Source organism: Melospiza georgiana, chromosome 1 (genome assembly GCF_028018845.1).
Source record: "Melospiza georgiana isolate bMelGeo1 chromosome 1, bMelGeo1.pri, whole genome shotgun sequence".
In the NCBI taxonomy this organism is placed as follows: domain Eukaryota; kingdom Metazoa; phylum Chordata; class Aves; order Passeriformes; family Passerellidae; genus Melospiza; species Melospiza georgiana.
In genome coordinates, this window is record NC_080430.1 from 16603136 (window position 1) to 16629417 (window position 26282).

The window sequence follows — 26282 nt, forward strand, 5'->3', positions numbered from 1 at the left end:
GTTATCAACTTCAGGGATTTGAGAGCTTGTTGGTTAACATGGTGTGTTATTAAACACAGTTTCATTTCAATAGCCTTTAAATTACTGTTTTCTCTTCCTACTGATAGTAACTGTTCTATAGTTAAAGAAGGTGATATTTTTATTAGCAAGTAGATATTTCCTGCTTGATTTTAAACCCAAATCTGAGGTGCTGCTGTCATAAATACAACTGTTCAAGGAGTGTGTTTTTATTCTTGTGGTATTTTTTAAAGCAATTTTAGAAGTAACAATTGTGGCAAGGATTTTCTAAACATTTTCATATTCCCAACTGCCATACCTTCTCTCTCCTCTCCCTCAGGGACTTTTAGGCTGAATTTATCACACATTCTGTTTGCTTCTTATTTTGGAGCAGCAGTGTCTGACTTAAGGCTCAATGATTTCGTGCAAATGATCTAAACACCTCTCTTGGTTTCAGTCAGGACAGTGTTAATTTTTTGCACTGGCTGGGAGAGGGCATGGTTAGGACATGGAGGTTATTCCATCCTACCTCATGTCAGTTCAGAGATGGTGAAAGGGATCTCTTCCCAGGAAGAAAGGGTTTGTTCTAGTCAAGAAAAGGGGGTGGAAAGAGCAAACTAGCATTGTGTATTATCAGGGAGTTTTTCCATATGAATAATTTATTTTCTTACACCTTTTGTTACTAATATGTTGCTATTACTTATTTAGTGATAGTACATACATACAGTATAGTACATTGTCTTATTTCATTGTCATTTCCATTAAATTGTTCTTACCTCATCCTGTGATCTTACATTTGTGCCTCCAGTTGGAGAGGGAAGGGAAAGTGGTGCATGGTTTTAGTGGGATTACTAAATTGGAGAATACCATTCCTAAACCACAACAATATCACTGGCAGGATAGCTGTATACAGCAAATAAGGCCTCAAGGTTGGTAGAAAACTGTTCTGGCAAAAGAAGTTTCAGAACTTTGTCCAGAAACTTTAAAGAGTGGTCCTTGGTGCTCTCCACCTTACCAGCCTCATTCTACATCTGGCCCTCTCCCTTGCTTTTCTTCCCCTCTCTTTAGTGGCAGCTTTCCATAAAGAGCTTTTTGAAATGTTGTGGTTCCCTCAAGAGATCATAGAGGAGGTTTTCAGGCAGATTTTCCTGCAGTCTTTGGCACAGGAGGAGATCTCTCTGTGTCAGTGTGTCCCAAGTATGCCAGGTACTGCTGCTGGTATCTGTTTCAAATCTCAGCACTTTAACAACAACAACAATAACAGCAAATAAAAATCCAGTCTAGAACAGCTGAGGTGGTATCTGTTTGCTAATCTGAAAACACAATTTAGTCTTTCAATCTTTGTTTTCCTCCTCTTCTATCACAAGGTATTAAATGTGCCTAAATCCTTAATGAAAATATTTGGAAAACAGTATAAATCACATGAGAGAAAACAAGTTTTAAATTGTCTCTGAAAAAAATTTACTAAATTGTAAGTTTAAAACATCTGTTTAAACAGTAAGTAAGTGTTTTTTCTCACTGTTCTAAGCCTTATGTATGTATGTTTGCCCAATACCAGTTCTGCTGGAGTTAATACTTGTGCACAGTTCATCTGAGGAGAAATGCTGAAATGGTCATTCTACTGATTGGTTGCTTGTCTCCATCAATGAAACACAAATTAATAGATTGTATTTTCCAGTATGAGCAGCATAATCTAAAGAATGAAAAGAGATCCAAAGGTAACCCATGTCATAGACCTGCTGTCATTCCTATCACAGAATATTTTCAGCTTTGCAGGGCTTTTCCAACATGCAGACTCAATTGCAGTCAGATTACTTCAATATTTGGCTTTGTGTCTAAAAGTATTTAATCCTGACTTTACCTACAGAGATTGTTTTCTAATATTTTGGTATTAAGACACAAACATTATTAATATTAGCACCGAGAGATACTTGCTGGATGTTCTTAGCTATGAATTATGGTTAAAACTCTGTAGGATTGTAGGTGATGAATTTTTGACACTGTTTAATTTGAAGGTTAAAAGAAAAAAAGGTATTCAAACTATGTCTGATGTCTATAAAGGCTTCTTCAAATATCTAGATTTATCTATTATATATAATTATGCAAAATATACATCCATCCATTTATCTTGAAAATGTATACAAAATAAAAGTACAAATTAAAAATTAGGTTAGACAAATAAAATTACATGCTGCAAATAGCCAATCTTCCTTTGAGACATTTTTATTATACTGATTTAATGCAAAAAAAACAAGTGATTATCTGAAGTCATGTTTTGCATTATGAGCCATGTAGCTTCAGAATTTTAAACCAAAGTTCAGTGTTGGGAAATGCATTTTAGGTTTTCTTTCTTCTGGAAAAATAGTTTGAGTCTAAAATCTTGCAGTAAAATATGCCTCTTGGGTCCAAATTAGTTGAGAAGGGCATGATAAGAAAACCCAAGATGTGAGCCAAATAGCCATGGGATTAAAAGTTAGACTGCTGGTCTATTGTTCACCAAGCCACAATTTTGTAGTATAACCAAACATAAATTACTGATCTTGTTGTTAGGACACAGTTTGTGCATTTTACAGGCTTGAATTGCTGATGACCTGTTATAAATTATATTATGATTAACTTGCTTCACGTTTAACAAGCTCCTTCCAGTGTATGTGTAAACATAATAAAAAGTTCAGATTGCTTGCACTGTAGGGGCACTTTGCTTTCTTATCCCAGTCCTAAACAGCACAGCTACTGTGGGTTTTTGGAAGCAGTGTGGATTTCACCACCTCATTCGAAACTGTTTTTTATAGACAGTGTCAAAGTTTGATCCAGTCATTTTTACAAGCAGTTCTTTGTCTGCACGCAAAGGACCATTCACTTAAATGAAGTGCTGGGATTTGCCCCCTTTGCTATAAATCAGAATGTGATCTGGCTGCACCCTTGCCAAAAATGATTACTTGTGTTAAACTGAGCCAAAAGGCCTGGCTTAAATCTGGTCCACTGAGGGCCAGAAACAGAAGCACGGTGATTGATGGTGTTTTCCTTCATGCTGGCTTCTGTTTGAGCATGCTGGAAAGCAGTAACCTTGAGCAAGATAGATTCTGGGTTGTCACTGATGCACTGGGTAAAACAACGCTTTGCTAATGGTCTTTGTGTTGATTCAATCTCCCACCCAGCTGGCTGAGGAGCTGCAGAGCAAACCACTGAGCAGTGAGATCAGAGAGCTGTTGAAACTCCTTGCAAAACCCAATCTCAAGGTGAGGATGAGTTGCACCTGCAAAGTGCATTCTGCATTGTTGTGTGCATCAGCTTCCTTGGGCTGTGTGTGAGTTTGTCTGCTTTAACAAGTACTGTTTTAGAATGTATGCAGTGTTAATCAGAAATACCTGTGATGAAGAAACACATTAAATGTTGTCTGTAAATTATTATGCTGTTACTTGTACTTATAAAAGGAATCATTTATTTGCAAAGGATATTTTTAAAAGTAGATAATTTCTTTTTCTTTTGCTATCTTTTAATGCATGGGCTTCATAAGTTTGTTGCAACTGTACTTTTAGTAAAAGGTATCATTGATCAATCATAAATATCATTGATTGAACTGCATCATGCATAAAGAGTGCAGCCTGGTACTCAAGACAAAATTCATGATGGATAATGTTTTTTAAAACATCTAATTTTGAAAACTTCCATAAAACTCCTGGGTTTCTCTGTGGTATTTTCAAGGAACTTGATACCTTTTATCTGACAGTAGACTGTAGAATCGCTGAGTCTCTGAGGTTGGGTGGAGGTTGTCTGGTTCAATATGCTGCTCTAAGCAGGGTCAACACCGAGTTCACAGTAGGTTGCTGAGGGCTTTTCCCATCAGGTCTTGGAAATAAAGGTCTGGGAACAAGCATTCTATAAATCTTCCATGTGGCCTCTTCCAATTCCTAATTACCCTTCTAGTGAAAACTGCCTTCTATCCAGTCAGAACCTCCCTTATGTATCATTGTTGATGCACAGGATCATATTTTTTCCATTGTTAAGAGAAAGAAGATCTCAGTGCATATTGAGATGCATATTGAAATGATAATTAAATGTAGCAGTTGATAAATTGAAAAGAAAACTGCAGAGTGGAAAGGAACTCCTTTAAAGACAGTTGCTATTTTATCTTAACTATAAATACTATAAATACTGATCTCAAAACCTGAGAAACTATGATATCTTCAAAGTGCTACAAAATTGTAAAGATCAGTTACACCTGCTTTTAGATGATTTTTGCACTGATGCTTTTTCCATAGTTTGTAAAACCACAAGCTATCTTTTCTTTGAAGGGGTAAGTAATGCCAATGGCATATTAGAAGAGGAATTGTTGGTGCATGAAATTGCAGAGATCCTAAGCTTCACTGTAGGTGTTTTCTTAATGATTGTCCATGTGTGCTTCATACTTCTGAAGCTTTGATGGGCTGAGCCTGAAGACAGCTCCTTTGCCACAACTGTGTCTCTCCCTCTGCTTTTCTTGCTTTCTCTGACTCATTCCCTCACACGCTCACTCTCACTGTCTGTTCCTTGGTAGCAGTGAAAGGCAATGTGATAATCTTACTGGGATTTCAGGGAAACAAGTGCCTCCCTTCAGAGTGGTTAATGTGATTGAACAACTGCAGTAACTTAGCAAATGTCTTTCTTGGCTGCAGGGGGAGATCCCAGCTGCAGGGCACCAAGCCTTGCATGGCCAGACTGCCTAATCCCACACAAGGCACACAATTCCTTTCCCTGCAGGGGCCTTGCAGGTGTTTGTGTGGCACCTTGCAGGTGTTTGTGTGATGTAGGGGTAAGAACTGATGGTGTGCAAGGTATTTTGCTTGTCCATTGTCTTCTCCCCCTGCCATGTCATGGCAAACATGGCTCAGAGTGATGGTAAATTACCACTGCTCCCTCCTCCGTCACATAGACCAGGTGACTGTGCTGCATTCAGTCAGAGGCTGTAGTTGAGATTCTTCTCTTGATCTCCCCTGCTCTCTCTTGGACAGAAAAGGAAAGGAAGAACATTTCCTCAATACTTCCAGTTCCTCCCCAGAGGAACCCTAGTCCCTTCAGTTGTATCTGAGCTTATACTGTATCTTGCATAACCTTTTCTAGCCCTCTGCTATTAGTTTTATGGCTAGAGAGGGTTTCTTAGTTTTGTTCTAGATTCCTGGGACAAAATGATGGCTAGAACAGCTCTTTGTTACACACCTGAAATTTCTTGGGATAACTGATCTATCTTTTCCAATGATGTTCCATAGACTTTATCTAAAAACATATATGGCTTAATTTGGGATTGACTTAATATGGCTGTACATTATCTTGCAGGGGAAGCTTTCCTCTCCTGACCAGATTTAAAACAGCAATGTTAGCTGGAGCCAGGAGAGCTTCCACTTTCCTAAAGCTCTGCTCTAATGTTTATGCATGGTAAAGGATTCTTGGGATTAGTTTACTGCACTACATCACTGCCTCCACAAGTCTGATCCTGTAAGAGGACAGGTCTAGCAAGGTGTTTATAACTTTGCAGGTTTGGTTAATGGGCCAAGAAAGGCTGGGAGAGGTTTCTAATCATGTCTGATTCACTAAATGTTTCTATTATTTTGATTCTGTATTACAAAATTCTTTTGTTGAATATATTTCTAAGTGTTTGCATCTGATGAGTAAAACTTCAACACGTTTGTGGTGCTTGTCATTTTCATCCACAGAGATATATTTTAAAGAAGAAAGTAGTTTCTCTGAGGCAGTTATATTTATCAGACCTTAGATTTTCAGAATGTCCTAGAAGTAATTCCAAGGTTTTGTCAGGTGCATTTTCTTCTGGAAAGAAAAATAAATTGGGCATTTCTAGTCAGTTAAAAACTGCATGAAGTATCCAGTTACAGAGTGGGTTTTTTTCCCCTACTCTCAAATGTGGCATCACTTACCATAATTAAATGAACTAATAATGATTGTGGTTTATCTTTTCTGATTAAAACAGAACTCTGGAAGTAGAACAGAGCACGTAGCTCTGGGAAATCAAGTGGATTTGTTTAACTGCGTGTTAGACATTTCATTTGCGTTCTGGATTTAAAATATAATTGTGTAGCCCTGTGGACACAGGCCAGCCACACTTATTATTTTTAATTTCCAGCACTGAATAAGGACTTAGGGTTTGCATTCTTTAATCTTGCTTTACCTTGTTAAAGATATCAAGAAACAGAATAGTATTTCCATACCCTAGAACCAAAATCCAGTTGAATACTCTTATGTTATTTTTAAGCAGACCAGAAATTAGCTCTTTGAAATAGAAGTATAGAATAACCTGAGTTGAAATGGACCCACAAGGATCATCGGAGTTCAACTCCTGGCCCTGCACAAAGAATCACACCATGAGCCTGAGAGCATTGACCAAATACAGCCAAGTGTCACTCTTGGGGCTGTGACCACTTCCATGGGGGAGTCTGTTCCAGTGCCCAACCACCCTGTGGCATCCAGCCTAAATATCCCCTGCCACACCTTCAGGCCATTCCCTCAGATCCTGTCACTGGTCACCACAGAGATGGGATCCGTGTCTGTCCCTCCCCTTCTCCTCATGGGGAAACTGTCTCAGTCTCCTCCAGGCTGAACTGACATAGTGTGTCACCATCATATTTTCTGAAAAATCTCCTTGCCCAGGATTTTCTCCTGGGAAGCTGAAAAGCCTCAGAGAAGAAGGAAGACAAATTCTTATCTCATTTGCTTCTCCTGTGTTGTGCTTACATGTGGAATGTATTTGGAGATTGTTTATCCAGCTGGTGATTGTTTCATTGGTTTCATGTGAATTGTTTTGACTTAATGACCAATCACAATCAAGCTGTGTTAGGATTCTGGAAGGAGTCACGAGTTTTCATTATTATCTTTTAGCTTTCTGTAAGTATCCTTTCTGTATTCTTTAGTACAGTTTAGTTTAATATTCTTTAATATAATATAGTATAATAAAACAATAAATTAGCCTTCTAAGAACATAGAGTCAGATTTATCATTCCTTCCTGCCACGGGGCACCCCACAAATACAAGAATAGTGACCTCATCCACTCTTCATGTGGCTTCACCTCCAGACCTTTCACCAGACAGAAACTGTGCTTTCAGAAATCTAAAATACATTTGCAGATAGCTGGGCAGGCAGACTCAAGGCTGATCTGTTGGTGTTTCAAATCACCCAAATATGTCCTTGCTTAGATCCAGACACCATTCCAACCAGATCTGCACAGCACTGCCTGCAGGTTGGCCTGGCCATGAATATGTATACCTATAAGTTTTGTGTCTTCAAGGTATACATTCCACTGCAATTTAATAAAAACAACAAAACACAGTGCCCATGCACCTCACACACAAACACAACAATGTAAATTTCAATACATTTATAGTTCTGGTTATTTACCATAATTTTAACTTTGGCATGTTAAACTCTTAAGCTGTTTTTAAACATGAGGACTAGAATATATACTTGAGATATACATCAAGAAATGGTATTTCTGATTTAAGAGTGGACACTCCTGTGAGTGCTTTTGTACAAAATATGAATAGCACAAAGAAATAAGTATTTTCAGCTTTAGTGATTTATCATTTCCCCAAATTTACGGAACTTATGTGATAGCAAAAAGTAATGTCTCCTCTCAAAGAGGAGAGTTGTACGGAATTCTGAAAGTAATGACAAAAATTTAAAAATTATGATGTATCAGGTAGGTACCAGTGCAATTGAGAGAAGTGTCTTTATAAAAATTTAGGGGTTTTATGAGTCAGGAAGTATTGCTGTTGAGAGCACTGAGCTTTTTTTTCCTTAATTCTCTATAGACAAAATATTTTTCATTGTCATGCAATTGTGTAAGTTGGAATATTTAACTGGAAGACTGAGATTCAAGATGCTAACACAAAATACACCTAGAAAGGAATTTAATTTTGGCTATTTAATGAACGTGTCACAACAGGCTAGTGAAATGGTCTTACCTGTTAGTAGGGATGGAAATAGGAGGAAGTGAAGTGTCACTAGAGTAGGTCTGTCAGTAACAGGGCAGAAGTCCAGTAAGAAAGGGGATGTACAAATTACAGATGATCAAGCTAAGAATGAAAGACTTTAAAGCTTCCAAATTTTTTTCCACATTTAGTTAAAAACTGTCTTGATTAACTAGACTTCAGTTCCTTTTCTAACAAGCTGGAAAAAGCTGTGTTCTTTTGGGATGGTGCCATAACAGAAGAGCATCATTTTTATTTATTTTTAAAATTATTAGAAAAACTGAAACAAATAACTATAGGATTTAACATTTTAGGCACTTACTTTATTGCTGTGGCTGTGAACAGAAAAGACTGTTATAGAAAGAACCATCTCTTAGTCCATTGGACAATATTATCCCAATTACACTAACTTTGAGACAGGCTTGGGACATATTCAGATCTAAATAATGTTTAATTTTGTCTTTAGAACAGCAATTACATTTGTGATCATTTCATATCAAAATAAGCAATTAACCATTTAAGTTAATCTCTAGTAGGGTAAATTAAGTGTGTTTTTAATTATATAAAATATCTCCGTTGTGGTCATTGGTGTAATGGGCAGAACAATAATTATTTCCAAAGTTAATGCCACTGTGCTAAAACTACTCTGAAGAATGTTTATACCTTTATGACCTGGAGAAAACAAAGCTGCTGCAATGGTGGTTCTGCCTGTTTCAGTGGAGTTTAAATTCTGTTTATGTGTGCTGGAAGGTTTGCCAGCTGCTAGTCTGAAACATAAACCAGGTACCTAAACAAGGGCACCCGACAGGACTGTGAATGAGTTCAGTCTCTCATGGAATGTAAAGTATTTGGGTCACTTTGGGGCATGTACCTATAGCCAAGGGGAGCAAGAAGTGGACATGCAGTATTTTTCTTGTTTTCTATTACCATAGAATGAACAAAATTTTGGAAGTTAACTTTAAGATTACTTGCAGAGTGAAGGAAAAACTGCACTTGTATGACTGGGAATGTTACTGTTTCATACAAAATACAGATCCTTTATTTTAAGTTGGGGGGTGGGGGGTTTAATTGCTTTCAAATGGCAAAGATGCATACACCAGCAAATTGCGAGCAGGACTTAAGCTTGCTGTTTTATTTGCAATTCATTTGTGGTACACTTGACTTTCAGTTTCACAAAATAATTTACATTTGTAAATATTTTCATCTAATTTCACCTCTTTGGCTTTCCTTCAGAACAGAACCATGCATTAAACAAAACTGAAACTGCAGATAATGAAGCCCAGGACACTTTGTTCTTAGTTTTCAAATCAAATTTCTGTATTTGATAAGGTTTTTTTAAAAAAAGAAATAGTGCTTCTTTGAACATGAAGCATACCTTTAACATTGTCCTGTCCTGAATTGCTGAGAAATTTGTAAATTCTACCCTTTGTTTCATAAACAAGTGCTAATACCATCATCCCTGCCATCTGAGGCTTAGTAGGCTTGCATAGTGGCTCTAAAAGACTGTTCAGATCAAAGTGTGGCTTGTTCTGTTAAAAAAGCAAACATTTTAAGTGTTTATCAGCAGAGTCTTCTAAAGCTGCCTTTCAGTCACTGATGAGATTCAGCAATGTAAATTAATGTCCAGGAAACTGTGGGCTTTTTTCTACAGGAACTTCAACATACAAAGCACAGAGAGAAAATACTGAGCTATAATAATATAAAACAAAATCCATTTTTGCTTTGAAAAGTTCATGAAGCATTTCATGTAGCATGTAATTAAAAAAAAATAAAGTGAATCTAAACTTTGTCTTCTTTCCAACATTTCCTTTGTAATTAGACCTGCTGAAGATTTTTCCATCAGGGCTTTTTCACTGAGCTATGTGTTTTCTGCAAAGTCAACATTTTCCACTGGAAATTGTTGGGATTTGCCTACAACTGTTCAGGTTTTGTATCTGAAGAACTCAAATACAAATTTCAGGTCCATTAAGATCTGAGCTACATTTGGGCTGCTACTGTGTCCTAGGCACTTGGGCACCTTTTGGCCCTGTCACCTTAGAGACCTGTATTTCCAGATGTACCAATGTTTTCTGCTTTGGGCACATGTCTTGGGAGTCTGTTCACCTCTACATGAAATACTTATGGTTACAAATGGTAACACAAACTACAGCATCTACAGTATCTATTCTAAACTAGTTTAGGAAGCATAATTTCCCATGATCTTTAACTATTTACTCATCAGTGATCTGGAAGATGTATTGGTAGGACTGTTTGTAGGAATTGTGCTCATATATGAAGAGATTTTACTGTACAAACAGTGCTCATATATGAAGATATTTTACTGTACAAACACTTTAGATTTATTAATATGGTGAGCTGGAGTACAATGTACTTCATATGTCAACTGAAGAGTTACCTATGTAATCCTTACTTGCAAAATCAGATGCCATTAATTTGTAAATCTACAACAATGTGCTTGAGTTTTGATGGTATGCTGTGAAGTATCAGCAGGGAGATAGAAATATTTATTTTTCCCCAAATTAATAGATGCAAATGACTGCAACAATTGGCAAGGACCATTGAGGGTTCAATGGCATTGGTTGATGGACAGATATCCCATAGATGTTCTGAGCATACCAGCATGAAGCTGGGGCAGCAGGGACAGTGCTGGGAGACTTTCCTTGGCAAATGACTGAAATCCTTCTCCCCAGTGTTTTGTGTCTTTAAATTATTTGCCACTTTGGGAAGCTATCCATCACATCTTTTGGCAACCAGCTGGAGGAAAAATATATTTTATTTGTAACTCTTTTCAACTTTAAACCTTAACTTCCGTTTTCCGTTTATGCTTGCACCCATAATTAAAAAAAAAAAGTAAAGAAAATTCTTCTGGATAAGGAGAGCTGGAAAAATTTGTTGCTGTCTTTATTTTTGGAATGTTACTTGCATGGAGTAAGTAAAAAAATATATAATGGTGAAATATTCCTTCTAAAAACAGCAAGAAAAGCCATGATTTTTCACATCTGTCAGGCAGAGAAAATCAGAAACCAGTTGGGGCACACTCTTATTGTTGTAGGAACTGACATGTAACAATGCACAACATAATAGAAGCATTGAGACAAAATGATACAAGGGAGGTGAATGAATATAGTGCATGAATATATTTAAGTAACAACCACCATGTTACTCTGGAAATGCTCTCAGGTCCATCTGATGATAACTCGGCTCATGTCCAGTGCAGAGCTTCTGTCCATCTTAGACGTATGGATATGAGAATGCTCACTAGCAGCCAACATGTAATAAGCAAAGGGATAGATAACATAAACAAAAGTGAAGCCAGGCAGGTTGGCAGCAGAAAATATAAAATCTGAAAAGTAAATCAAAGAAATTCTTTGGTTATATATACAAACTTTCCGACATGAGGGAACCAACTCTCACCCACCTAAGAACGTTGAATCGCGTGCATGTAACTACAGCGTTCAGATACAGAACATACCAGTTGGCAGCAAGGCCAGTAATTTAGGAGGAGGAAAAAGTCACGACAGATAAAATCACATCCCTTTCAAGTAGTAATTCCATTCATCTACTGAAAATGAACTAGTGAATTGGAGAAACTACACAATATAAAGCAAATAGTCCCTTTCTTTAGATGTCATCTTTTTATGCTGCTTTTTCCTTCAGTGGTGTTTTTCTTTTGCATTTGTTGGACCATATTGTGTTTGGACTCTCTGTTCAACAGTCTCCTCGTTTCTACTTCATTTTTCTTTAGGTTTCCACATAGTAGGAGTGCTCTGTAGCTGAATTTAAGACCTCCTTATCATAGATCAATACATGTTGTTATTTTCTGGGGGAATTAGGTTTATTCAAATTCTTTTAACCTTTTGGATCAATATATTTTTTTCTTTTGAGGACTTTAGACATGATGCCAATGTCAAATAAAGGCTGAGTCATTCCTAGAGTCATTATCTTTTTTAGAAAAGGCAAATGCATCCTCAGCTTTTACTTTCTTTAATGTTTTCATATGATTTCTTTGGGGTGCCTTTGGATGGTTTTAAACCAAGAAAAGGTATGTGCTACCACTGTAGACACTTAATATTCTTTGGAAGATGCCACTTTTTCTAAAAAGGAATCGATTAAGGATTGCCAAGATATTGAAACAGTGCTGCTGTCTCGGCATTTTCCACTCTGACAGCCATCTATTTGTACTCTTGGAAGTTACTTAAACAGGGCTTAGAGCTTCAAGGACACTTGAGCTACATGAATCATGTTGCGAATGTGAAACAGACTGTTCAAATTCTTTGCTATTGATTTAAAATCAGAACTTTTTTCGCTGGTATCCACAACTGAGGGAAAACATAGGGCTGTCATCTGGAAGGGTATTAACACCTTTACCAGATGACACGGATGGATGGAGTGTGTGTTTCTGTGAACACTGAGAACAGTTTGATTTGGGAAGCATCTCCAGGGGCTGTGAACACTGAGCCAGAGGAAGCGGGGGTCTGAAGATGCAGAAAGTTCATTTTTCTGTTGGCTGTTGCCGTCTGGCTACCAGCTGCAGGTAAACCCATCAGTTCAGACTGGTGAATCTGAAATCAAGAAATAGCATTTTCAGGCAAGGAAATTACCCTTTTGTGAGAGACAGTGCACATAGTCATGAATAAAGTCCACCATAATAAAGAAGAAAAAGTAATATATACTGAGTATTGATCCAGCTGAGATGTTGCTGTGCTAAGATCATTAGTCTACGGTACATATTAAGAACTCAAAACCACACATATACACAGTATGTGTTATTATTTTGAACCACTGCTGTGACCCAGCTACATCAAAGATTGGAAGAGAAAGGGATTTAATTGCCAGCTGGACAAGCTTAAAGTAGAGGGCAATTTTAGTTTAAGTACAGATGCAAGCATGCAAATACACTTGCAAGCGTGGAATGTTATTTTCTGTTTTGTACATATCTGCTGTCTTCTCATACAATATATAATTTCTGTATATTTTTATAAAGGATATATAGCAAAAGATATCATTTGCAGGATGAAAGGAAGTAAATTAGCCCAGATTTTTTATCTCTTACTTAGTACACCCATTGGTTTCCTGATTATGAACATAAAATTATGCTTAAGTTAAAGGACCATATTTAATTTTTTTACTGTCCCTGTCAAAGATTTTTGCTTATGTTGATTGAATAGTGTGAGTGGTCTTCACTGGCAAAAGCAAATTGATTTAACTAGAAGTTAACTGATTTCTTTAACATTATGTACTCTATATATTTAACTTGGGAATTTTGTACAGAACAGAAAATCACAGATTTCTCTTGGAAAGTGATTGGATTAGTGCAGCATTGGAGAGAATAATACTACTTCTCTACTTAATATGTGTTTACTGTAGCTTGTAAAAAATATTTTTTGCTCTTACTCTTGCCATCCTCTGGCTACTTCAGCAGCACAACTGAGTTCCTCCTGCCTGTAATTTTACTGCTTGCTTCTGCTTCTGGATTATACTTCATGCTTTAGCTGAGATGGAGTGTTCAGCTAATGTGATTGCTCTTATCTGCTGATTGAGATGCCTGTCCTCACCTGCCTTGTTTTGTATTGGGGTTAGATTGCACACAGTCCCTTAGCAGGCAGAGTTGGTGGTGAAGCGATTGTCATGTGCTGTTGATTTCTGATGGCTGCTTTACCACACAGTGGATAGAGTCTGTATGCCATCACCAGAGTGATTCAGCTTTCTCCAGGTTTATTGTACTGTTCTGTAAATTCTTGCACATGTTTGGTTTTTATGACTTCTGTGCTTCTCCTTCCATTCTGATGCTCTCAATGGTCTTTCCTTCCATGCTTCAGTCTTCTCCCAGCTCTTTTCGACTTTTCTGCTTTGGTATCTGTTGCTGGATGACATTACTCACATTATTCTAATTTTATGCAAATTACTCATTAATTAATCTTGCCAATCTTGAATAATTTTCTCCACCAACATTTTCATACTTTTTTGTTTCTTCTGTAACCTTATCTCAAAGGAAAGCATAATATGGCTGGAGCTCTCTGGAGCATGAGCTCTGCCAGGTGAGTTGAGGGGCACATTGCTGTGGTTGCTGATAAAGTTACTTTTCTCATCAAGTGAAACTTTCCTGTGCCAGCCTCAGTGGCAGTTCCTGGCACCGTGGCAAAGCAAAGAGGTGGGAAAATGTCTGTGTCTCACCTGATGGAGTTGAAGCTGAACTGCCAGAGAAGGTGGCTGGTGCTAATGATGCAGGCTGTGCACTGGGACAGCGCAGTCATGGGCCATTTTGTTCCATTTTGCTGACTGTGCTGCCAGGGCAGTAATGTGCTCCGCTGCCTTGGCAGTGCCGCTCTCTTGTTGCAGCTGTTGGCTCTCCTAAAGGTTGGTTTGAGTCGCTACAAAGTTTCTGTTGATGACTGTTCACTATTTAAATTTCTAATAATTACTTTTTCCAACTACTATTAAGAGGCTGGTTCTGTTTCTTCATCCATTCTGTTTCACTTCTTTAACTCACCGTTTTCTAAAATGCTTTTCTAGACTACTGAACAGAAAGCATCTATGAAAAATAAAGCTTAGATGGAGAGTTTATTTTAATAATGAGGATTAAAAAACATAAGGAGCTGTGTTCATGAATGAGGAGCTACTGGTGTATTTTTACTCCTGCAGATCTCAAAATATAAAAAGAAGCAAAAAATAATATGAAATTTGTCATTGTTTTATAAGAGCAAAAATGTAATTAGTCTAGTTAAGTGATACACATTTTTCAAAGTGTAGAACTGTTTTCATTAATAACATTCTCAATTTAAATAAACATTTAGAGTTTCAGAACTGTTTAAGAAAAAGAACTTACAACGTTTCCAGTGTCAGGTTTTCTTCATGTAAGTTGATAGTGTAAAATTTCAATTTATAAACTGTGAAATGATCAGTGATAGTTTTAATATGAAAAATATAGCACTAGTTATTAGACATTTCAGAGGTCCGATGAAAGTATTCATTTCCAGCTAGATCATGTCTAAGAATTTAGCTGAACATCAATATTTATGTTTAGGTAGTGCAGGAGTTTGAATCATACCTTCTTTCAAGTTCTAAATATGGACCATGTTTACATTAGTGAATCATAAGCATAGAACTTTGAGCTGAAATAAAATCTTTTTCTCCAGAGGTGCTTAAATATACATGACCCAAATCTCAGATTCTGTGTTCATAGTTCTGAAGAGTTGTGTATTTGAAAACAAAACAAAAGCATTTTAAAAACTCCGAATTTGTATGCACTTCTTGCAGTTTCCTGTGAGAGTTAAAAAATTATGATCATGGACATGAATTAGCTCTTCACTTCTTATATAAAAAAAGAGAACATTTCTATCTTTACATTGTGCATTTGCTGCACAATTATTCTGGGTAACTCTTGTTCATCTTATGATCCAAATTTTGTTTCTTGGCACTTGCAATTTGTTTATTTTTAAGTAAATCCCTAATATTCTCTGTATACATCTAGTCTGATACATCATTTTTTATACTACATTAATTGAATAGTGCAGAGATTCTGCTGAAGATCTGTGCATACAGCAGCTTATTCTTGTGTTCAAAACATACAGAAGTACTCTTGAGGACAGACCGATCACCTGTAGTTGGACCCTTTAAGTGAAATCAAAATGGCTTTTTAAGTTTTCTTTGCAAATTAGCTATTGCCCAAAGTCTGTGCTGATATTTCAGAGCAACTGACTGACTATTCTGACTCTTTAGTTGCTCTGACTGTTTCAGAGCACTACAGTGGACAGAGAGTAGTGTGTGAAAAGAAGAGCAATAGAAGACAAGGCAAGAATTCTTAGCATGTTCAGTGTACATCATAAACAAGTTTGTGATTACAGAAGCTCTTCTGAAAGCTTGACTGAGAAAAGACACATTGTTTCTGCTCTCATTCCTGCTCTTATCTGAAATATGTATCTTTGCACTGAGATAAAGTAGTGCTGGAGTTTGAGGAAAAGATATTACATGGCTAACTGTAATACATTGTAGTTTAATATGTTTTTTGGGAGAAGAAAGGAATAGGTAGATAAGTTCTAGTTGTTGTGAAGTTGAAGTAAAGAAAAGCATCATAAATACCAGGCACTGATTGGGATGCATCGTTGTTCTGTATGCAGTGTCCAGGATCCTGATCTGGCAGTCAGAGCAGGGAAGTGTCTTAATAACACTAGTGGCATAATTCAGTGTAGAAGTGGACAGAATTGGTTTTGCAAGTTTCATTGTCAAGGGTAGGTTTTTTTGAACTTGTTTTAAGTGTCTACCTTTTACTCTGGAAATGGTATTTTATATTATTTTCATCTGTTTTCTCTATCTGCCTGATTGTTTTTAAACTGGAGTATAGAACCTCATTAAATTGAACCAGTCCATGAATGTGCCCTAGCTTTATGTGGAAAATGTAATTGCAGAAGACTAGTTTAAGGAGTCTTAACTTTAAGTAGCCTGAAGTAAAAGCAAACACTACTTTTGTTTTAGTGTATCTTTGATATTTCACATACATCTTAGAGGGCTGCATGTGATTGCATGGCTTTTACATATGTAATGCATCACAATAAACATTTCCAGGAGGATCCATAATTGCTAGCCTGAGGTTTTTAGCTCAGATCTAAAGTAAAACTGGTCATTCATTGGAGGGAGATGGTAATTTCTGACGGTAAGTAGTATAAATTCATAACTGTGTATTGGGAAGAAAACCAGAAATAATTAGTGTGTTGAAGTGTTTTAATGAAATCGCACAATGTGCATAAAGATTAGTAAAGCAATAGTAATTTATCATGAAGCAGGCATGATTTTCCTGTGTGTTTGTTTTGTTGAAGCCCTAAGTTTAAATTTACACTTCAGAATTTGAAGATTACCATATGCTCTCTTTGTCCTCAGCTTTTGACGTGGTAGCTTGTAGCATTTTCTGGAAATTACTTTTTGTTGTTAGAAGTTTCCTCCATTTAGGAAAAGAAAAACCCTGAAACAGTATAATGGAAGTGTCATGTTTTTTAAAAACAGTTGTACTATCCTTGAGAACGTAAGAGTTTCTGGTCATTTGTGTACTCAGTCGAATACTGGCCACCAATGACTAAGTAGGAAGGAAACTGGCATCAGAGAAATGTCACCATTTTCTGTCCTTTAATAAGAAAGGCTGTTAAATAGTCACATATTGAGAGAAAACTACTTGAAAACAGAAGCAACAAAGCAGTAGATAGGATTATACATCTGGCTGTTGCTGTTATTTGTGGTACAATGTGCAGTTTTCACTACAAAAGCTAAAGTATTACTTAACCATTTTTCACCAATGTACAAGGTATTACAAATAATGAAGACTTTTTGAAGTAGAAAAGAGTGTCAGGAGTTCTGTATCTAGAAAAAACTGTATATTTTGTGTTATTGCTGAGATTTTTTTTTTTGAGCCTTAGGAGAATGAGCTTTCTCATTTCCTTTGCCTTTCGGGATTCTTATTTCCTGAAAGGAAAATTCATAAATTATTTTATTTTTAAGATGGAACCTTTTGTCAGTCTTTGTTAGGCTTTTCTTTGAAAAGTAAAAGTTATGCATGAACTGGAGAAGCAATAGAGAAGGAAAAGAAGCAAGAAAGACAGCCAACATGGGGTTGATAAGCACCTACATAAACCAAATTGCTTCAGTAGTATGTTCCTCAGTCTCACTTATGAATTCCATAATAAATTAAAAATTCCTAAGACAATTTGAGGCTGCTGTTGATGAAAGGAATCCAGTAAGGAGGTAAGCTTTCAGAGCTCCTATGAAGAGAATGGTTGGGCAACAGCTTCATGTTATACATCTTGTGCTTGAACAGAAATCTTGGAAAGTGCTTATTTTGTTTGTTTCATAGGACTGTCTACTGTATCAAATAAAGTTTTTACTTATTGCAAAAATTTACTTACTAAGGTTTTGTCCTGTTCATAGTTTTAATTTCAAGCTAGCATGCAAAGCACATGGTGTTTTTTTGCGTGTATGAAGACACAGTTCTCCACCCACAATTTACTAGTTGCATACATTCTATATATAGAAACATATTCTTTATGGAGTTGTTTCATCAGTTTGAAATGAAGTAAAATTGTATATAATAATTATATTCAATCTACTTGCAGTAGTAAATTCGGGGTATGAATAATATCCTCTGCTTTCCCTTCCCTAAACTTTTCAGATGCCAAATAATAATATACTGATCAATAATGTTTCCAGGCTTTGCTGTCTGTACATGATACTGTTGCTCAGAAGAACTATGATCCTGTCTTGCCCCCCATGCCTGATGATATTGATGAAGAAGAAGATTCAGTTAAAATAATTAGGCTTGTCAAAAACCGGGAACCATTGGTAGGTAACTCTGTCTTTTGGTTTGGGGTTTTGTGTTTGCATGCAGGGTGGGAGGTGCTCAGATTATGAATGTGAGTGGGGGATATTAACTTGAAACATGGATAGACAGACATTACACATGATTATTCATAACATAAAGTAATACACTTGTGACTGCCATTCACAGTCTTTATTAGTAAAGCATATGAAGTGAATAATCATCATCAATGAGTGATCATCATGGTGTTTAAGCATTATATATGTGGGCCAGTCTGGGCATTTAGATCAAATATATATTTGTCTTTTATCTTGAATTCAAATAATGAACTTAGCTTAAAATGTGAGACAGAGAATGAATCCCCAAAGAAATCTTGACCTGTGTTGTGAACTGTGCCTGTTAGCATTCATGTAAAAAAACATGACCTTTCAATACACTGAAAAGAAAGCATGAAAACATATTTTAAAATACTTGAATTGAAATCTGGGCAAATTTAAAATGTCTGTTGTTTTACTTTGCATTATGAATACTAGAAAGTTAATATCTTCATGGGGATATCTGGAAAAATGAAAGGACTAAACCTAGGTTGTATTACAAGAATATTAAAATGCTTTACTGATTTGGTTCTTTTTATTTGCTGTAGAGTGGGAGTCATCTTGTATAAAATTTAACTATGTTCTTTTTATCCTGCAAACCAGTAAGAGGTTTGTTTTATGTTATACTGAATATTTGTTTTAATGGACAGCAATCCTGGAGAAATACCTGCAAACTTACTTTGAGAAGGTCGTCATTCTGTACTTGAGACAGCAGTGGGAGAGTGCTGCTTCTGTTAGACATACAGGGGTATTTTGTCCCACAGTAGATATCTTACTATCACTCTAATTCTTGATGGATCACACTCTTCAATAAACAAGAAATGAGTTTTCTTATTGACTGACTGTAGGTGCTCATGGGCATAATTAGAAGTTTGACCATATGGAAAGTTCTTTGTTTGAACGTACTAAATATTTTTTCCTCAAATATTTGAATAACAGCTTTAAGCTTTTTGTATTTTTTTATCAAAGACATTATTTGGGAAATAAAACAAGTTTGCTTTAGGATTTAGTATCAGAAATATTATTCCTTCTGAGAGGTATGTGGGGATTTGAACATACAGTATGAACAGTATGAAATGAAGTCTAATTGAGGAGCCTATTTTTAGTGTTAATTGTAACACCTTTTTTTTTTTGATTTGTCAGAAAAGCTTAATAAAATCTTAACTTACATAGTTTCATATTGCAAACATGATTTTTTACTAAGACTTAGGAGTTCAACACCGTAAGTTAATAGTATTTCAAAATGGATTGGATAATAGTAACTTGTAAAACATAACTCAGATATTTTCTGAAAACTTTGTGAAATATATACACTGTATATTGGCCTTTTAGATTTTAAGCTCTCCTAAAGAAACCACTTGCTTAAGCCAAAGGTTATCCTTGGACTGTTCCTCAAATTCCAGTCTTGCCTCCTCGTTTCGGTGGGACACTGAGCTCTTCCAGATACCTGTGTGTCTGTTTAAGCAGCTCAGCCCCACACAGCCACTCACTCATTGTCCCAGTGGGATGGGGGAGGGAATCGGAAGGATGAACATGAGGAAGCTCGTGGGTTGAGACAGACAGTTCAAGAGGTAAAGTGAAAGCTGCATGTGCAAGGAAAGAGAAATATGGAATTCATTCACCACTTCCCCTGGGCAGGCAGATGTTCAGCCATCCCTGGGACAGCAAGGCTCCATCGCTTGTAATTGTTTCTTGGAAAAACTAAAGCCATCACTCCACACATGCCCTCTTCCTTTTTCTTCCCTCAGTTTTCTTGCTGAGCATGACAGCACATGGTGGAGGATGTCCCTCTGTTCAGGTGGGGTTGACTGTCCCAGTTATGTCCTCTCCCAGCTCCTTGTGCATCCCCATTCTCCTCACTTGTGGGGTGGTGAGCAGAAAAGCCTTGACAGTGTGCAAGCACTGCTCAGCAATAGTTAAATTATCCATGTATTATCAACACTGTTTTCATCACAAATTTAAACAAAGCACCATAGGAGCTACCATGAAGGAAATTACCCCTATCCCAGCCAAAACCTGTACACTGTCTTAAATCCACACTTGTGAATTTAAGTTAACAACACTGTTGGTGTTAACAACTCTTGTATTACAGAGGTAACAGAGAAGGGGTTTTAGATCTTTTACTAGACATGACAGCAGCCATGGAAAATATAAAACATGTGAACAAACTAATTTCTTTAGTTTAAGACAGTTTTGTTTATTTGCCAATGTGAAAACAGCCTTACAATAGAATGTGTTGTAGACCTTTTATTAGGAAGAGGCAAAGGGTAGAATCTAATTGAAGCATTCAAGTACTTTATTGTCACAAGGACAATAAAGTAAAATTCCTCAGCAGTGAAAGATCTAAAACACAAGGCACTGGTCACAAGGTGCAGCCCTGGGAGGTTTAGACTAAGAATTAACAGTAGTCCATTAGTTGGGAAGTCCAGCACTAGAACAGAATAACTGGATATGTGGAATCTCCAATATTTCTAAGGTTTTACTTTATCTGTATAGGAAAACTGTATTTGTGATCTTTCCAGATCCTGAGCCTATCTTGGTGTTTTATTTTTGTTAGAGAAGAACTTATGGGGAGTCCTGTTACTTGTTCTCCAAGAAGAATTCAAAGAATAGAGAACAGTCCTCTTCCATAATGCACTTTAACATCATTCATGTTCATGTCAAACATTAATTTCTTTGTGTCAGATTTATAGTGACTTACTATGACACCATCAGCACAATACATAACAAACCTATTATTTTTGTCTTTGTCTTCTCTAGATTTTTTTTCCCCTTATGGGTCTTACTGAAATACAGCATGGCAGAATAACTGAAGACAGGCTTATACTATAATATTAGATCTTCTGTGTTTATGCTTCCCAAAGTTATTTTACTAAAGGAAGATAACCATGATCTATGTTTATTAAACTAATTATAATTTCATTTATTATTTATTTCCATATTTTTTAATGGCTTTTCCTTCAGAACTTGCTCTGAAGTCTTGGATATTCTTAGAAGAGATCAAAGAATCTCTGCTTGTTCTGTTAATGGATTCATTTTCCAGTCAAAAAGTCAGACTTCCACTTGCAACATTGTATCAGGAGTCTGCTTTTAGAAGCAATTGAGTTTGAGATTGGAGATACTATACAAGATTTTTACTGGGATAGAGATTGTTTTCATTTCTTGACTTGAAGATATGGAGCTCTTTGAACTTTTCTTCCACTCGAGACACAGACTCATATTCTATTTGTACCCAAGCAGTAGAGATTGTTTCCCTGCAAAGCCACAAGCTTTACATCAGTTGCAAACCCTAGACATTCTGAATTGCATTTCCTTTGGATTACTTTCAGCAGTACTCACTGTGAAGCAATTAGGCACTCTCTTAACTTCTTTGGAATATACCTAGTGACCATTTTTATATAAAACTGCACCATGTTTCCTCTCATGCTCCTGTTCGTGCTTTTCTCTGAGTTAAGCACCTCACCAAAGTTCTTAGCTGGGGTTAATCATATATTGATGAAGCCTGAGTTCCCAGGAGTAATCATTTCAAGAGAGAGAAACACATGGTTTGTAGGAGGGCCTTCTGTTTGCCAGATTTCATCAATTCAGAAGTCAGTGCTGAACTTTCCCCCAGTTTTTTGAGAGAAGTGTTTTAAACTTTTTGTTAATCCTTCCACAATATTGGGTTTGGGGTCTTTTTAATGCTCTGTTAGCAAATGCCATTCCAGCAGTGTCTCCCTCAAGTGAGGTGAAATTGTATTATGATGTTTTGTTTTAACAAAGGAAATTGGAAGATCTCTGAACCTTACATAAAGAGAGGTAGAAACATCTCTTTTCAGAGACAATCCGGAATTCACCTGTCCATGACTGGGCTTTTTATCAGAGAGCTTGGAGAGTTTTTACTTCTGCCTACCTCTCCAGGGCTTTTTCAGCCACAGCCCTGTTCCTAGTTAGCATTCCTGATATCCAAGATGAGTAACCACACTACCAGGGGTTCAGCACCTGGCCTCCTACTACTGCCAGCTTCCAGATTTAGTACTCCAGGTTTGTTACAGCTGGTACTCTTAATAGGATGCTTCTTCACATTAAGATGGTTGCTTCTTTGTCACAAAAATTCATTTCACATAGATCTGGTCATTTGATGACTTATCTCTATGCCATGCCATGTCTATAGTCAAGAGAAGAAGAGGCAGCTCCTGAAAATGACCCATGCCATCCATCTGTTTAAAATTCTTGACTTAATGAAAGGATGATTCAGTCTCCAGAGCTACAGAAGTAGCCTGGACACCTTAATTTAACTGTGTACCTCATATCCACAGCTGAACTTGGTGAAATTCATTTTGGTGATTTAAAGAAGTCATTTATGCCTTCTGTCCATGCAGATGCAACAGCTTTCATCCACCTCACACTCTTAGTCCCTGTAGCTCAGTTCACAATAGTGGGTGAACCTAGCTGGTTTTTTGGTGGGATTTTGGTGGGATTTGGATGTAGGGTTAGCTTTAGTCTGTATAGTCTACATATAAGTGTACGTTAACTTTTAAATAGCTACTCACTGTAAGGTAGGAAACTGATACTTGTATTTGTACTTTCAATAGAGAATTAATTAAACTAAGGCTTATTGGAATATTTATTTGCATTTATCATCTGCATGTGCTTTTGTTTAACAGAGAGGTATGCAACAATATTACTGATGTTTCAAATTCTCTTATTAGTAATTTATTTTACAGGCTAGTTTTTATTTCTTTAAAAAATAAAGACTTAAAATGTTTATATTCTGGAACCAGCAGATAAATGGATGAAATAATAAAGCTCACATCTGTGAAGCCCTGAGCAGTCCTTACCCATGAGAGATACTACATTAAAAATGGGGGGAAGGGGGGAAAAGCAACTAAAAAACAGTGGAAGAGCCTTGCTGAATGAGCTTTTATTATTTTTGTATGGTATACCTTTAAGCATTTTCTCAGTCTGATCACCATATGGCTCCCAAACTCCTTATTTTTCCCTTTAGAAGTATTTTCAACTGAGCTATGCTATTACATCTGTATATGTCTCGTTTAGGGTAACTTACACTTTTGGCTCACAATACCGAAAATATTTTCCAGCTTTCAAGGTCCAGTCTAACCTTCTTCCATTTTTAAAGCCCTAAATGAGGAGCTGCAGTGCACATGTAACTGAAAGTACTGGAGCTGAACATCTTATAAGGAGAATTTCTTGCCAGATTATATATACCTCATAGTTTAAGCAGGGCTGGCAGCAGTACAAGAGAAGCTGCTTTTTCAGAAAATCAGCTCTTCAGGTTTTCACAGAGAAATCCACTTGTATTTGATGATTTAAGAGTTCTAAATTGGGAGGAAAGTGGGATTTATAGAACCTCCTTTTAAAATTGTGTACTAAAGGTACAAATACATAAACTCAAGTAGTGTTTTCCATGGACCTGCCCATGCACTTTGGGTTTGCTACAGAGGAGATACTGACAGTGAGCTAACTTGGGTTAAATAATTTTCCTGTCATTTTGAACTTGTTTTTGTCCTTTGTATGAAAATTCCACTTTACCTGTTATCTTTGTGGGGGCCATCTTTCAGATCGATTAATCTGTGCTAGGAAAATTCGTTTTGTGCCAGTAGTGATAATCACATAGAGCATGAAGTGACTGTTCCACTTGGACAAGAGCCTTATTGTTACTTCCAGATGCTGTCTGGGTCAGTAGTGTGGTCTTTGATTGCACACAGGTTTTTTTCTATTATCAGTCCAAAAAGCCTGGCAAAGTGAACTACCACTTTGCAGACATCAGCATGGGGCTGGGATAGTGGGATAGTGGGTGATCACAGGGGAGGCCTGCCAGTCCTTGCTTGCCTTTTGAATTTGGTGGCATTTCATGGTGTTTACTTCTAGGTAAAAGGCATACAGCCTTTCTGATGAAGGCTTTTCCCTGGATTAATTAGGAGAGCCTATTTTGTATGGACAGTGTAGTGGAAATGTCCCATATTTAGATTTGTCTCTAGCATCCTAATGCTGCTCTTTTTCTTTTTGATGGATATATTCAGAAAAGAACCCCAGCAAAATACTTTTTACTTTAAAATAGGTAAAACATTCCAGGTATTAAAAACTTCAGATTAGTAGCTGTTGATGCAAGGTCAGAACTTAATATTGAGATATAAGTTAGGGGGCTTAGGCTGTTTAATATTTTCCTAATGGTATGCAATTCTTTTTGCACAGAAGTCTAGTAATGAGTTATTTAAGTGAGATTAGCTGCAGCTAAATCTGGTTTTTTGAAACTCTCAGACTAATTTGAAACTGTAATGCAAACAAGTGCATGGTGATATAATTGCATAATAAACAATGCGTAAGAATAAGGCTGGCAAATTGCAGAATTAGTTTACTTATAGATAGAATTTCATACTAATAAATTTAGAATGTAAATGAAATGCACAAACATAGCACATCGGTTTTGCTTTGGAGTGCTGGCTGCTGTTGAAGTTTCAGCCGAAGTGAATGGTGACTGTTTTAATTTTATTCTATTTGCAATAAATGCAACTTGCAGATAAAATATAAATTAGTCTCCCAGTTTTTGTCTTTGTGACTTGTGCTGTATTTCCATCTTATAGATAGAGGGAAGCAAGTTGATTTACAGTCAGTGAAATTGCTAACTGTAGGAAAATCCCAACTCTGTTGTTTGTACCATTTTCAGCTTTATGTTCATGAAGCACTTAAAAATTGAAGTAGTGATAAATATGATGTACATGTTTAGAATAAACAGATACAGCAATGTAGCTATAAAAGCTTTTAAATTATTCAAAGAACTTCCTTAAAGAGTACTTATGTACCTTACTCCAAGCACAACACTTCTTTGATGGAAGGAAATGTTAACCAGTGATGGCAGAATACACTTAGCACTCAGAGGTGAAGTAATACTGTTCATTCACTAATTGCAAATATGGAAATTTTCAGAGAGTTGACTTGCCTGACAGAGTCCTTAATATCTCTGTTGATTAACAAAGTTAGAGCTATTTCAGGTAACTAATTAGATTAATATGAGAAAGTAACCATGTGCAGTTAAAAACTTGATGGACGAAGCATGAGGTTTTTTTCCCCTGTTGTTTTTTAAAAATATTGGATCAAGTAACCTTTTTGGGGCTGATAATGCAGTATGACTTACCTAGTTAAAATCCCTATTGTAGTTCTGTCTCTCAGAACAGGGCCAGCATTTCCTCCCTGGCTCCCCCAGTTCTGCCTGAAAGGACTGGCACTGCACCTGAGGCAGCAGCTCTGCAGCCACGTGTCCCTTCTCACTTGGCACTGCTGCTGCCTGCTGCTTCCCCATCACCTTGTGCCTCTTTGCAGTGCACCCTTGCAGTTCTTGTTACAAAGGCATTTTTCTCATCCAGACAGCTGTTCACTGGAAATTTAACTACACTGTCATTTCACCTCAGTGCCCTGTGCTGTCTGTGTGTAATGTACGAAAACAGGCATGATTAACTCAGGAAATGTCCCTTCCTCTGCATTTCTGTCCTGTGAGTGTTCGAGGTGAGCCCAAACATTCAGGATACTTCTCAAATGTGTGTTTGTTTATTGATAACACTGTAAAGGAAAAAGCTACACAGTGAGTTCTGAGCATAAAGTGCAACAATTATGAACAATGATATACCTTCTGTACCTGTAGTATTGAGTATGGCCTATTTTAATGTAGGAACAACAATTTATCAATTTGAAATTATCGATTTGAAGCAGTAGTTTAGTTCAATTTTAGTAGCAGTCTCAAGTAAGCTACGTTGCAGTTGCCATTAAATTGAAAAGCAAACTTTTTCCATCATTGTCCTTTTTTCTTTAAACCTATGTATTCACAGAATGCATGAGTTACTTCTGATTGAAAAGAAGACCCATTTTAAGAGGACAGAAATAGAGCAACATATTTTGTATATTCTTTTCATAAGCAAGTATCATTTCTGGTTTAATCA

The 26282-nt window shown here is 36.8% G+C and overlaps 1 protein-coding gene across 1 annotated transcript in view; it reads left to right on the forward strand.

Moving 5' to 3' along the window:
• The window catches only part of MPP7 (MAGUK p55 scaffold protein 7), a 146844-nt gene that overhangs the window by 83117 nt on the left and 37445 nt on the right, over nt 1–26282 (forward strand). Inside the window, exons 6-7 of the mRNA XM_058023683.1 lie at nt 3156–3236; nt 18145–18276. Coding sequence (XP_057879666.1) covers nt 3156–3236; nt 18145–18276 — 213 coding nt within the window. The remainder of the gene's footprint in view (nt 1–3155; nt 3237–18144; nt 18277–26282) is intronic.